This window comes from Crassostrea angulata, chromosome 1, assembly GCF_025612915.1.
Source record: "Crassostrea angulata isolate pt1a10 chromosome 1, ASM2561291v2, whole genome shotgun sequence".
NCBI classification, from domain to species: domain Eukaryota; kingdom Metazoa; phylum Mollusca; class Bivalvia; order Ostreida; family Ostreidae; genus Magallana; species Magallana angulata.
Genome location: NC_069111.1, coordinates 20,833,896 through 20,849,300, shown reverse-complemented (window position 1 = coordinate 20,849,300; position 15,405 = coordinate 20,833,896). Strand labels below are relative to the sequence as shown.

At 34.0% G+C, this 15,405-nt stretch overlaps 1 protein-coding gene, 1 long non-coding RNA gene and 1 pseudogene across 5 annotated transcripts in view; 1 reads left to right on the top strand and 2 right to left on the bottom strand.

Annotated features, from left to right (window-relative positions):
• The window catches only part of LOC128167939 (four-jointed box protein 1-like), a 15,263-nt gene extending 11,366 nt beyond the window's left edge, over positions 1 to 3,897 (top strand). For all 4 annotated transcript variants that reach the window (XM_052833940.1, XM_052833959.1, XM_052833949.1 and 1 more), the window contains 4 exons: positions 852 to 1,028; positions 1,545 to 1,719; positions 2,101 to 2,259; positions 2,514 to 3,897. In XM_052833940.1, the coding sequence (XP_052689900.1) occupies positions 852 to 1,028; positions 1,545 to 1,719; positions 2,101 to 2,259; positions 2,514 to 2,928 (926 nt within the window). In that variant the 3' untranslated portion in view covers positions 2,929 to 3,897. The remainder of the gene's footprint in view (positions 1 to 851; positions 1,029 to 1,544; positions 1,720 to 2,100; positions 2,260 to 2,513) is intronic.
• Positions 3,898 to 5,653: 1,756 nt separating this feature from the next.
• On the bottom strand, positions 5,654 to 6,362 carry LOC128190649 (uncharacterized). The gene is made up of 2 exons (XR_008244371.1): positions 6,247 to 6,362; positions 5,654 to 6,047 (listed from the first exon to the last, which is right to left on the bottom strand). It is a non-coding gene; the product is annotated as an uncharacterized LOC128190649 (long non-coding RNA).
• Positions 6,363 to 8,454: 2,092 nt separating this feature from the next.
• Positions 8,455 to 14,880, bottom strand: LOC128168356 (uncharacterized; annotated as a pseudogene).
• Between the last annotated feature and the right edge of the window lie 525 nt (positions 14,881 to 15,405).

The window sequence follows — 15,405 nt, the reverse complement described above, 5'->3', positions numbered from 1 at the left end:
TACAAGCAGTTCCGTGATATATTTGATGTTATGAGAAATGAATTATTGCATTATTGTTAACTTCTGACGAAGGAAACATTTCAACTGAAGTGCACGTTACTTATGAGTTCTAACACTGGCAAAATTGTGCCCTGGTGATTGTTTTGAAGTAACAGATCTAGGCTGTCAGAAAAGGGAAAGAATGAATAAATCTCCGTCGTAGATTAATGGTGCAACCATATTTTAAAGGCTCTAAAGAATCAGATCAAAAAAGAATGAACTGCATCCCTTGATATTTTGTTCCCTTTGTTCCTAAGTGCCAAAGGGCATGGTATCGGAAGAAATCGAATACACAAATGAATTTGTGAGTTTCAGCTCAATCTCTTTGCACTATTCCAACTACCTACTACTGGCAAGTGGATCAGTGGCATCTTATTTGTAGATAGTTTATTGATATCAGACTAATTACCAATATCTGTCCAGTAATAATGGTAATATGCTACTGGTAAAAGAGATTTACGGTAGTCGCTATGGCAGGGGTTATTAAATTCTGTTCAGACATTGCACGATGCCTAAAAAATCTGCAGTCTGTGGGCAAATTAGATAACAATTTAATTGATCTTTTCATATTATGAATAATAGATAAATAGATAGATGATAGATATATATCTATAATATCTATAATAATAGATAAACGTTTGGAAAAAATGTTTTAAGAATTACATGTATTCAAACTTTACCATAAGAAATCCAGCAACATGTAAATTTTATCACTGTAAAACATTCTATTAAAACATGTGACAATGAGTTAAAATATTGATTTCAAGTTCTAAAGAAATTCATATCCAATTTTGTTTGTGATGTTTCCTCAGGGTTCTCTGACGAAGAAGTGTTCAACTACATGGCTAGCATTCAGTCCCTAGAGGTTCACAGTGTAGAACCGGCTTCCTGGAACAAGTGTGGGAGACCCAAGAACGCGTACATTGTACTGAGGGACAAGAGAGTCGTGTGTGCCCGATACAGAGACTCTGACGTCAGGTTCATCCTAGGTAAGAGTGTTTTAAGTTACACATCTATCCAACAAATAAAGGGGAAAGCTTGTTTTTTGTTTGGATGAGTGTGTATGTGTGAACTAAGAGGTGGAAGAAAAGTCATTGACCTATAGGTCAGGTTTTCACAGAAGGGGTTTTAAGTGACAATATAATATACATACCTGGCTGTTTTATTGCTTCCCGCAAAGAGTTTATGCCACATTTGTGATCTGAATTATAATCTCAAGCAAACGAGAAATTTCTCAACTATACATTAGAAATTGCCCATTGTACTGGTTAAAAATCTAAATTTTCCTGAAAGGACAACAATAATGCAGATATATTCTCTCTGAAAAAAGAGTTCTTATTTTTAAAAGTTTATGTATAGACTAATAAATCAGTCTAGTTCATTAGTTTTTTAAGCACATTAATTGAAATTTTTCCCCATCTAGAACACCGTTTCACACAGTGCTCTGAAAAAACGCTTTATAAAGAATCCATGCCGTTAATGTAAAGTTATCTCCCCTGTTTCAGGCGAGGCCCTCTCCTTTTACCTGTCCCGCCTGCTGGGGTTGGACAATGTCCCTGCCGTGGTTCTCTCCACCACCAGCGCTGGTCAGTGGTCCGCACAGAACCTGAAGACACTTGATTGGAACAAGGACAAGCTGGTGGCGCTCATACAATGGATCCCCAACATGGACTCATTCAGGTATGATTATTCAAACTTTGGAGTTTTTTTAAGCTTTTTGAAGTTTTGTGGTAGATATTATACAGTATGCTTCAACTGTGGTTAGGAAATCTCCTGTGGGAAGTGATTAAAAAAAAAGAATTATTTTTGAAGAACTATTTTTTTCGTGGGGAGGGGGGGGGGTGTAAACTATTTTTTTCAAGGGGAAGAAGAGTATTATTTTAAAAAATGCTGAATAAATATAATGGAGATAAATGAAAAAAATCTTTTCAACACATTACATCATTTGTAACACTTATGAATTTGGTTTTTGTGAACATTTGTTATATTTTTAAATGCCGGTATTAAAGCCCCAGACAGATAGTTTTTTGTATGACCTTTGGAAACCTTTTCTTTTTTTAGTTCCTATGTTAAAATTCCTGAGAGGATTCTGAAAGCATATGAGAGTGGCAAGCCCATTCTTGGTGTCCATCTAAAGAATGCCACTCTGCAGGAGATAACAGAACTACAGCAGTGGGGGACCCTGTTCTTGTTCGACTATCTGACAGGGAATTATGACAGGTGAGAAATATTAGGGAGCTAAGCCTAATAGAAAAATCTGCTGCTATTTTTCATTCTTTTGAAATGTGAGAAAATTGGCAGTTGTGATGTTGACTTGAAGATAAATTGAGGGCTTTACAAAGATAAGAAAAAGATCCTGGGGTAATTAACTTTGTGATATTTTTGGAGGGTGAGCTGGAGGAGTTATTCCCCTTTGAAGTCTTGACATGTATATGAAATATTGTTTACCTTCTATTACGTGCTAATTATTGCAGGGTTGCCAGCATGCAAGATGCAGCTTATGAAGAGAAGAAACCTAGCATAATCACAGAGAAGATCCGGAATCTGTTCAAGTCCACGAAAACCAACAAGTTATGGTTAATCGACAATGAGAGTGGACTGCTCGATGCTTATGACTTGATATACAATGAGGAGTCGGGAGGAGCTAGATTCCTCACATTTCATAAACAAATGTTGCAAACAATGTGCGTCTTCCAGAAAAGCACAGTGACTGCCATACAGAGACTCCTCCAAGAGGAAAACCCCCATGTTTCATTGTTTAACTATGGCATGGCCCATGATCCAGTTCTAAAGAAAGTGCTGCCCAACTATAACGTCAAGTTGATACGGAGGTGGTTCCACCAGAGACTGGCCGAGGTTTACAAGTGGATCAATCAATGTGCTAGTTGACGCAGGAAGTTGATACACCCCATTTTTACCACTCCCCCTTCCCAAATCTGTGATATATAATTCTCCATTTGCGATAGACTCCTACGTATTTCACTCAGGCAGAGAAATAGTGTTCAATCTAGGGTTTAGGATGTGAGGCTGTCTTGGAACAGTCTGTATGTGTGTTGGTGGGATTTTTTTCATATATGTACTGTACAATTTTTTGTGTGTACTGTTTAACTTTCAAGATGTCTGTATGTAAACAATGTTAACTGTGTTTGTGTCTACCTGTTATAATTCTGGGTTTTTTTGTGCTTTAATAGCTTTAAAGCATACATTTTTAATAGTGCTATAACTTTCATTTTGTTTTGGCATTTTGATCAGTAGACTTTTCTTTCTACACGTCTGATGCTTATAAAACTTTGCATAAAACACGTGATGGTTTCGTCCCCACAACCTACCAAAGACATGCTTCCATTTGTAGATTAATTATCTCTGTGTCTTGTGTATACCATTTTGCTTTTCTACAGATTGTGTTTCTGATTTTGCAATCGCTCTTTATGAAATATTCGTAGTTGTGCTTTCAATTTCTAAATGATGTAAACCAAATGCATTTTACGGTATCTTTCGAATCTACATTTAACATATTTGTGTTTACAAATTTTTTGCATGAATAATTTTATATTGTGCAATTTGCAGCAAATGAAGTAAAATTCTGATATTTGCATATTAATTTTCAAATTCAATCACAAAGTTGTTTATCAATATTGTAAAGCTCTGAATATTGCATGAGGAGTTTAAATTTGCAAGGCAATCCATGAAAAAAACGGTGCTATTATTTCATATCATAACACATGTAATTTTACCCTTTTATGTACATCAAATTTGCTCCATGATGATCCACTTTGATAATATTTATTTTTACGCCATTGCAAGCATTGTATTGAATGTTTTGTTATTAAATAAACTTATTAATAATTTGAAAATCAACTTTGATTTCTGATTTATATGTCATCATAGTGTACTTTGCCCAACAATATCGAGATTAAACCCCTGTCCTACAAGCTATAGTAAGAGTGGGAGTGTAGAATCATGTATTATCTTAACAAGGGCATTGCCTAGTTAGAAAAACCAGGACATCAAGCAGTCCTTGAAAATTGATAACAGAACTTGATCTCATATATCACAAACCCATAGTAGCAAATTGTCCTTGCAATTCCATTTACATATATATATATGATTGAAAAACATTCATGCATTTTGTGATTTACTAGAGTAGAGAAAATTTTTTTTTGTACAGAGGCCAAATACCCGGTAACTTTTTATCCAATTGGGTTATCTTTCTTTGCATAATTACTGTAGCAGGGAAAAAAATACAACATTTTGTTGCAAAATTGTAGCACTCTTTAAGGTATCGGATGTACAATTGAGCCTGAGAGCTCGGGATTTTCCAGGATGATCTCGGTAAATTTCATTTGCCATTGTATGACATTATTCTTTTTCCTGTGGCACTCTTGCATCATTTTTTGGTCAATTGTAAATCTGATACCTTAATTGGATATCATTTTCTAGCACTGGCACCAAACATATATGAATTCACATTAAATACTTAGATTCAAGGCCTCCAAACAATTATCTAATACATACATACATGAACATAACAAGCATGCGCTGATCCAGATAATTTTTTTAAAAGGGTTGGGGGGGGGGGGGGGTTCGAGAGCTAATGTTTGCCAGGGGTACCTGAGGCCTTTTTCAGTAAATTTACTATGTGAATTTAATAACTTTGAATTTTCCAGAGGGAGTCTGGATCCCCATCACCCCTGCGCATAACAAGAAAATATTGATCAATAAACTACATCCTGTTCGTTAACACTTTCCTTATATTAACCCAAACCGCTAGAAATCGCTCCAAATTCAAAATATGCTCTATTGTTGGAAAGGGGGCAAAGGGAACTACCGGTAACTCTTCCAAAACTTTTCTGATAAAATATCCATCGATCATTCAATATTCAAGATGAATAAGGATCAAATTCTCTGAACTGAAATGTATGCAGTTACTGGTACCGGTATATATTCAATTACCAGTATCTATTTTCTGATAACACACATTTTAAAATTTAAATGAAAAACCCTGATGTATCAGTAAAAGATTATTCGTCCATTCTGTATACTGGACAGCTTTTGAATGTATTTTGGATGGATATTTGGCCAACACTAAATCAATAATAATGATTAAAGATGGTCAATGAATCCTAATACTGTGGAATCATTTTCAATTTTGGGGGGTCAATGTTCATGGGTACTGGGTAGCCAAAATTTTCTTGGTTCACTGGGACATAATTTTGTTGGTAGTGTATTCATGATAATTTTAATAAATATTAAAGAAATTATTGTTTAAAGGTTCTTGGGGAGGAAAATTCGTAGGCAAGGATTACCCATGAAAGCCACAAACATCGGTCTCCCACGAACAATGATGATTCCACAGTTCTAATACAGGTACTCCATCGCACATGAAAATTGTTATACATGCAATACATATAAGAGGGGTGGGAGATAGGATGAACAAAACAGTAATTTGAACCCCAATTTAGTCTGTCATCATTTCTCCCATTCTGTTACATTTGCGAAATGAAAAATTTAAATATATGTACATGTGTTTTGGTTTAATTTTTAATTTTGTTACATGAATATACCTGTATATGTGGATTAAAATTGTTGATTGCAGACAAAAAAAACTCCAATATAACGATTTCTTGATGAAAGTTTTTATGTAGGAACAATGACAAAATGATTACATTCAAAATGTATGTTTATAACACATAATTTACATTGACTAAGTGATCTCTAAGTGATAGTGAGAGATTCACACAGTTTATAACATTAACTGCCCCATGTTTTGATACATAAACATATCATTTTCACAATATCTTTTATCTCTTTTCCTCCAAAAGAGAAAATATTCACAAGAGATACAGTCTTCCACAAGAAGCTCTAAGTGTTTCACATTCCAGCCAGCTAGTACCGTACATCACTTTTCTAATGGTGCGTAGTTGAGAAGTTTTTCAATGAGGTCAACATGAGACAATAGCATCCTCCTGCAACAATATCTCTTTAGTCCCAAGGCGTCCAAAGCATCACTGGAAAAGAAATGAAAAGATACAAGCAACGAAGACCTTATAAAATAAGCAGAAAAAGAATAATTGAGATGAGCCCGCAAAACACATCCTTATTATACCTCTATCAACTTGGTCAATCAAGCGCATCTTATTTAAATGCATTAATAAAAAATTTCAGACTTTGAGCAGACTTCTTTCAAACTTTAGAATCGAGGCTTACCCTTCTGTGTATTCCACTTGCAATAATCCTAAATATGCTTCCCATTTGTTGCCAATAACTTTTCCGCAAGTAAAGCAGCGAACTGGGATAATCATTTTCGTTTATCAATTTTCAATCTACAATGGAGAAAAAAACATACTTAAAGCAAGTCTCCTTCACCTGTTCACATCTTATTTATCAGAAGATAGTGATATTCTGAGGAAATTAAATCGGGTAATTGATAATTGAAAGGCTCATAGTAAGTGTGTCAAGCTAGCTGCAATAATGTAGCCCTCTCCGATTTTTTATATCTGATGTTTACTGGAGAGGGCTACCCTCTCCCAAAAAAAAAAAAAAAAAAAAAAAAAAAAAATCGGGAGAGGGCTACATTATTGCAGCTAGTGTCAAGCTATAAAGCTTCATAATGACGCACTAAAACTTCCATGACCACATGAGATAGAAAAATTGATCAACAATTTGAATAAAATTTTAAGAACAGAAATGTAACTAAAATAATCATAATCATGTTTAAATTGTGTTAATATTCCTCCAGTATTGTGCTGGCCGTCCTTGTGGGCACCATCGCACTTAATGTTGCTACATCAACGTTAATTATTTTAAAGTTCTTATTACTTGTCTTAAATGATTACAATTTTTATTAAATTGTTACTGAACATTACCAGGTCCAGCACAATCTCCAGATTGAGCTATATAGCTTGAATAAGCTAAATAGCTTTATAAAGCTATTCAAAATAGCTTAATAAAGCTATTTATATGCAGTTTTTGAAGAAAATATTAATTGTAAGAAATGGACGAAAAATCGCAATTAACTTGCTAATAATATTTGCACCACTGACCATTATAAACTTGACCCAAATGTAAGATAGTTTTAACACTGCAGCTTTTAAACACTTTTAAGCAAAAAATATATTTCCATTGTTTGGGTAACTGTTCACCACTTTGTGTGCAATGAGGCGTGGATAAGTATGATTTCTTCTCATTGTGATAAATTATTACCAATCAATTATCTTGTTTACCATAACTGACCTCCTTTATATTTCATTCAAGAAGTAACTGTGTGGTCATGAATCAGTTGCCCCAAAACTTTTAGTGCAAAGTCTCTTAAGGAGACGCAAACTTATGAGTAATCTTTACATGCATTGTTTACAGAACAGTTCAAAGTTGAAAATTATCATTGCACTAAAGTGCGATTTTTTATACATACTGAAAAAATTACACATTTAAGCAAAATGTATGACGAAATAGCTAAATGAAGCTATTCTGAATAGCTTAATAAAGCTATTTAGCTTGTTCAAGCTATATAGCTAAATCTGGAGATTGTGCTGGACCTGATTACAATGCTGAGAGAATTCGAGTAAAATTCTACGCAATGTTTGTGATCATGCCATGATTTTGGTGATATCGGATTTTTTTCCCACCATAACAATTATTAAATGTTCCATTAAATCTTGTTTCTATACATGTATAATTATTCATAATTCATAAAGACACAAACAACAAACACATTAACTTACGCATATGATAATTTCAGCGTGTTTCGCTTTGCTTTTGGTTTTCTATTTAGTTTGGACGGAAAAATTATTTCCGGATGGGTTTTACTAATTTCCCGAAATACTAATATCCTGAAATGCGACGATTTCCTTTTCATGACTTTAAAAAAAAAATGTTATATTTAGTTTTTGATTGTCAGCATAGAAGAAGATAAAAATATTTATAAAATACAAATATTTTAATTATGCTTAAGTTTGAAATGATGGATCAATAACTGTTCAGTCTCATGATCTCAGGAATATTTTATTAACTAAATGTAGTAGACAATCTTGATAATACAATGGGTCACAAAAAAGCAAGTATATTCTTTTTAATTTTTTAAAACAAATTATTACTTTGGTCGCCATTGATAAATTATTTATCCTAAAGAACAGGAGAGAAACCTGCACCCAAAACTTCAACCTAACTGGGACACTGAAAATGATGCTAAGGGTATAGCATTTTGTTTTTCGAGAGGTAAAAGAACATCTTTTTATTTTATTTACATGATCATCTCAATTTGTGACCATAATGTTTTTGATTTTGCCATGCAAATATTCAATGTAAAATGTCTCTGTATGTCTTTGTGTAGCTATCAATTGAACACTCTTTCAAATTTCCAGAATTTGATAAAGCAAGTTTTTCTTCTTCTTTTTTCCCCATCAGTTGACAAAAACAACCTTTACTTTAGCTACAAAGATTTTATTCAGAATAACAAAAACAAGATCATTGCACCAAAAAGAAATAGATCTAGTTGATATTTTGTTACAGAACTGTCTTCTCACATTACATTGTCATGTTTAAATTAAGAAGTTTAAACAGATTGGTTCAATCTTTAGAATTTCCACCGGTCCAGTCGTTAAGTATCCTGCACACCCTTCCGAAAGCTGCAACGGGGGATACCTATAAAGAACAAATAAATTCTGTAATTCAACAAATACAATTGTATTGCAGGCAATAGAAGTTATACTGTACTGTGGAATCATTAGATTTCATGGTGGCTCAATTTTCGTGGAATTCGTGGGTACCTCTCATCCATGAATTAACATCCTCCACGAATTTATGAATAAGGGTAATAATGTCATATTTCTTTTATAGGTTTAGGCGAATACACAAAATTACGTCCCCACGAACCTGTAAAATTTAGGCAATCCACGAAAATTCACCCCCATGAAAATTAATGATTCCACAGTACGTACAGGGAAATATTTGCACCCGTTTTATTTTCACCCCTTTCATCTTTGTTGTCAGCAGGCAATTTAAACCCCAGGAAGCGGTAGTGACTACCGCATTTTCTAAGGGAGGAGCTTATCAAGATAAGTCAATATCTCAAATTATCTCTCTTTAATCACAACTTCGTCAGGGCAAATTCAAGACAAGGGGAAATCATTTGCAAGTGAAGAAGAGAGAAAATAACATGGTGCATAAATAACCTTTTATACAGTAATTAAACCATTGACATGTACCTGTATGTAATGAGAACTTAGAGACAATGAGTTGGCTTGGTCATCCTTCAGTGTGGGACACACTATATACAGTATCTTCTTCCACGGTGTAACTACTTCACTTCCCGACTGTTTCCATGGACTCGTGTCGCAAGACTTCTGTAACCATGAACACCATGTTCGATGTTCTGCCAACGGATCAAAACTGTCTTTTTCTTCCTAACATTGAAAAGATTAAAGTAAATTAATTAAAGTAAGCATAACAAAGCATTGCAATAAATTTTGAGGCACAATACAGTGTTGATGACATGCATGCATTACCGGTAATTCTGTAATGACATGCAATATTTTAACCTTGTGAAACTTGCTTGACTAGTATCATTTCAATACAAAATACATGTATATGGATATATTCTGACTATACCCCTTTAACACTTCAGTAGTTTCTTTAAAAGAAAAATACACTGTACACATGTTGGATTACTTGTGATGGGATCAAACTCTTTTTTCAGACAATTAATGATAGTTATGTTTTCTAACCCCAAACCAAAGTCCAGGAATGTGAAACAAAATTTGTATAAAAAGACTATATATATTCCATTACAAGTCCTGGGATATTCTAAAATTATCAATCACTCCCTCTATTCACCTAAGATGCACAAGTGTTGCCTAAATTCACAAGATGCCAAAATTCATTGTCAGAAGTTTATTCATTGCAGTGTACAGCTGAAGAACTGTTGCTCTCCACTCAAACAAAAATTCAGATGGGCGACCATTCGAATTTTTTTTTGGCTGAAGAGCTACAGTTCTGCAGCTATCCAGTGTATTATCAAAATTTCATCAGCGATATCCACCACAGATTCTGACAAACATGATTAAAGAATCAGAAGGCCATCAGCTCCTACCAGTTTGATTCTTTTCCTCCCCTGCTCCCCTGCTGTTGTATCCTGAGTGGAGTTTGTGACTGCTGGGGGTGCCCTGTCTGGAGACCTGGAAACTTCACATGACTGTTCCCTTGGATTATTTTCTTTTGTTTCCTCTTCTCGATGACCATTGGACTTGACTGTAGATATTTCAGGACTGTGTTCTTTTCCCTTATCTTTTGTCTCTGAACAATTGTATTCACCTGCTTCATCTTCATTTTCTTTATTCTTCTCGCCTGCATCTGAGTCTTCTCCACCAACCTTTGATGGACTTGTGCCATCTGTGGCATCAATGCCATTAGTCCCACTGTCATGTTCATCTGTCTCTTTGGCACCATTCTGAACACCATCAAGTTCAACTGATTTTCTCGTTTCACTGACCATCTCACAAATATTCTCTGTTTGGTCTGAAGGTTTCTCTATGTTAGGTGCCTTTGTTTCATCACTGTCCTTCCCCAAACTTTCATTTTCACTACCACTCAAGATTGCACCATTTCCTGAAACCTGCATCTCCTTCTCTGAGACTGTATCAGTTACTTTAGCACTAGAATTTTGCCCATCATCAGATATCCGATCATCAACCAGATTTTCATGTCCATTTTGATCATTCTCTACAATTGCACTGCCATTGGGCACTTTTTCAGCATTTTGTATTTCTTCTGTTACAACCTCTTCTCTCACAGTATCCTCCAAGTCTTTTGTAATGCCACTCTCACTGTTTTGATGTGTTTCATGCCAATGTGGAGATTTATAATTCCACAAGCCTATAGTCCTCTGACAAAAATCACAAGACATGATATCTTCTGTATTGTCAGACCTGCAACATATTGAGATCAAATATCAAATACAAATAGAAACTCTTCAACTCAAAAGTAGGCTTTCAAATTTTCAGCAAGTGACAGCAACACATCAAAATATGGAGTGTGAAATATCTAGTTTTAATTCATTTGAAATGTTTATCATCTACTCTGGAAAAGTAATAAATCAAATTTATGCTGAAAAATGACAAAGGTAACTCTCATATACTATTACTGATATCCAGTGTTAAACAAAAATTTATTTAAATGTTTTTTCCGACCTGATTTTCCATCCACACAGAGAAATGAGTGCGGCCCTCTTCACAACCTCGGGGTCCACTGCCTCCCTGTCACTGGTTTTGTTCAAAAGATACTCTGTAAGGACACTCAGAGTGCAATCTGTGATCCCCTGCAACAAAAAAAGCAATTTGCAGCTTGAATTATTGAGATGATTTTGGGCTACTTGGCAAAGCAGAAAAAATTACCATATGTCTGGGTTTTTTTGCATGCAGCAAATCTTGTAAATCTTCAATGTTGTTTTTTTTGCGTGTGTGAGTATTTTATGTAGTTTTTAAAGTTTTTTTTACAGCACATAATAACTAATATCATTTCTGTGCATTTTTTTTTTGCATTGTAAAATTTATGTGAAATAAGCTAAAAAATATCAGATGTACAGCATCTTTCCAAGTTATTCAGGCTACAGAATCATTACGAGAGAATTTTTAAAATTCAAAACTTCTCATTTTTTTTTTTACAGAAATAATTACTGCAATACTCTGTTTAAACAACATATTTTTTTTATAAAAGTTGTCTAACCTGTGACTCAGTGCTTGCTGTGTTTAAGTAAGGAAGCCGATTTTCACAAGACAAAAGACTTTGCAGTCTTTGGTTAAATTCTTCAGTTACCTCAGCTTTATCATGAGTTGGAACTCTGATAAGGGAATCTGTAATGGATTGGTTGGTTATAAGAAAATATGGTGTTTGCATTACCAAAATGTAAAAATCTTACACATTTGCTAACTAAATGATTAGCACACATGTACATCAATTTTATAGAATTAACAAAATTTGTAGTATTGTTACTTTAGAAAACACTTTGTCTTATTTTCTGTAATAAGTATCAGTAAATATAGAATTTCTAAACTGTTCTCAAGATATTTGGAGAAGAATTGCTTAGGGACCTTATCTTGAAAATTACAGGGAATAAATGCAATAGCTACTACATTCATATTTTTAAAAACTTGAATGAAACAGCTTAATTATGCAGTGTAAACTGCCACAACCCAGTTTTATACATGTACTAGTACATATACCTAAAAAATATGAACAATTTCACAGCAATTCTGTTTATGGACAAATTATTTTACATTTTTCTTACCTGGGGTTGGGTTTGACCTCCATTTGCAGGCCTGCTCATGACCAGACTTCAGTTTTTCTGTCAATTTTTTGACACACATTTGATCTGAAAGTCATTTTTTTTTGGTAAATTGAATTAAAATGCTTTAAAATTGCTGGGGTTTGTTATATTTTTTGGTAAAAGCATGATAAATATATCGATTGTAAAAATTGATAAGAGTTTACAAAACAAAAAAAATAACTCACAGATTTTTGGATCAGAGTTGACAGGTAACATTGCACAAATCACTGCTCGACACATACGACATTGAAGCATGTCTGATTCTAAGTTAATCCAGCCATATTTGGCACACTGCAATGGAGACAGTGCTGGGGGCTTTCCAAACCATGTAATGATATGGACCAGTTAAAGAAACTCTCTTTTTGGATAAATATCATCAAAGAACAAGTGCACTTAAGCTATAGAGAATGGGCCCTTTTTCAGTGCCGTTTATATGTAGAAAATATCAACAAATTGCTTTTTTCTCAAAATAGTTAAACACTCATGGATACTTCTGATTTATATGCACGCTTAAATTTACCAAAATTAGAATACAATTTAAAAAACTGAGGATTTTTGAATGCCTATAAATAATCAAAATCCGGAAAAATCAAACCGAACCTACTTGAATTGTGACTATTTAAATCAGAGGGAGGAGACATTTAAATCAACATTGCTCTGTAGGTGGATCGATTGGCGCGTTTGCTGAATTATACTTTATGCATTATTTTACGTCTGAAAAAAAATCGAATGAAGCTTAGAAGTTGCATATTACCATAGTGACCAAACAAACATTCCTGACCATACAAAGATGAAGGAAAGCGATCTAAAACGTGTCAATGTTTTACAGTGAGCACATTTGACAAACGTTTACCTGTATAGAAACCACGTGATTGTTTGAAATAATTTATTCCATGCGTGAGTTCAAACATGGGTCACGCAGGTAATAGCTTTCGCTTGCTATAGGAAAAACCTTGAAATGTTCATACGTTCTTTCATTTTTTAGGTACCAGCCTAACCGAGTACAAACTTCTTACTTTCACAGGAGTTTACTAAATGTATAATGCGTATTTTGTCTTTTCCACAAGTTTGTACTCGGTTAGGCTGACAGTAAACAAAGGCTTTAAAATGAATGCCTGTCCTCGATTTACTATACAAAATCACGAATGTCTGCTGACCCCTACTATGTTTTAAAGCTTCGTGCTTTTTATATACAATAAATTCAGCGCTAAAACTTGTTAATTCTTATGGAATAGATATCAATAGATAATGTTAGGGGAAAAAATATGCTTAATTTGATTCTTCATTTTTTCACTTTTCACCGGGGCCCATAAGTGCACTCGTCCTTTTCACATAACCCCTTGACCAAAGTTTTCAATCCTCTGTGTACCCATGTGTGGAAAGCTGAGTAGAACAAAGCCATTGACAACTGATTATTAAATAATCAAATATCCCTATCTAGTTATGAGATTAGTGATGAAAGTTCAAGGTACCAGGTGTTACTTATTAACTGTGCTTAACATATAGTCAGTATTGCTTAATATGTACATGTGGTACTTGACTTGAAATGAATGTCTTGTTCTCCAAAAATGGCAACCCATGGTGTTACACTTTGAAATTGTGCATTAAATAAAAGGATACTGAGAATGTTTGGACTCTCTCAAAGAAAGCATCTCTGTCTCTGGAATCTTGTGAATCCCCATCTGTATCACGGTCTGCTAGTTTTCTCTTGGTTCTTCGTTTTAAACTCAAATGAAGATTTTCAATCTGAACAGCTTCACTAGAAGATAACAAAAATTCTCGAAACATGATTTTATAAGTTGAAGTTGAAGAATGAAAATCTTAACTAATCACTTGGAAGTTGATTATAAAAAGAAATTGAATAGATGTAACTTCACACAGTTTAAAAAGACTATATTTACATCTACTGATTATGATTACCTCTATTTCTTATGAAAACTTATAGCTAATTCAAATCTCTATATATGTAGAAACTGACTTGACCGAAATCTACACGCCCTGTTTATCGATTGGTCGAAACCTACAGTGACCTAAGAAAAATCACAGACTGCACGAAAAAATCATGATGTCCGACTCAAATTCCCATAGGAGACAATTTGGCTGTCTCTTTAAGGTATCATTCTAATTTACATTCAGTAATTCAGTGAATTTTACTAATTTTTTTTTTACAATGAATTTATTAATTTGATAGAAGAAAGATGTAAATATAAACAATACAATGCTTTCTTTGATGATTCACGAGGGTTATGAAAAAAAAATTGCAGAAAAAAATTAGATAACCCGCAAATGCGGTTTATGTATTTTTTCTTCAATGCCGCCACCTTCATATCACGCATGAATCACCAAAGAAAGCATTTTATTGTTTAAATAATCATTTAAATACAATTGTATTGTTGTTTAGATTTGATGTCATTTCTTCATTTTAAGTAAAATCATTAAAAAATACCTGCTAAAGCGATTCCCTTCTGATCCACTCGCCATTTTGAAAGTAATGACAAATCAAATATAGATCACAATTTTTCATTGGTCAAAATTAAAGAGATTAGCCAATCGCAAAAAGGGTAAGATGGAACCCGAAAATCAAGAGCACATAAACGTTTAAAATAAGTATCGTCTAATCAACGAAAAGAAAATATTTGTAAGGCAGTCACGAAATAAGCAAAGAAAACTTGCATAAGCCTATCATTAATAAAAAAAAGTCCGTTTTCTTGTGTAATATGAATTTTAATTTGATCAACGATGATACATGTAACAATAAAAAAGGTTTTGAAAAACAATTAAGAGGCTAATAGGCCTTAACGCAGGCACGCAGCATCACGGGGGCACAGGGGGGCCTGGCCCCCCACTTTTTCTCGCAGGAACAAATTTTTTAAAATTCACATATAAAAAATTGAATTATTATGGAGGTCCCCCCCCCAACTTTTTTGGGAGGATGTAAAAAATTGATATGAAAATAATGAAATTAGGATTGAAATTGAAGTTATATACGCCCCGGATTAGGATTTTGAAGATTTTGGGGAACGCCATATTCCCTTTTTTTAAAACTA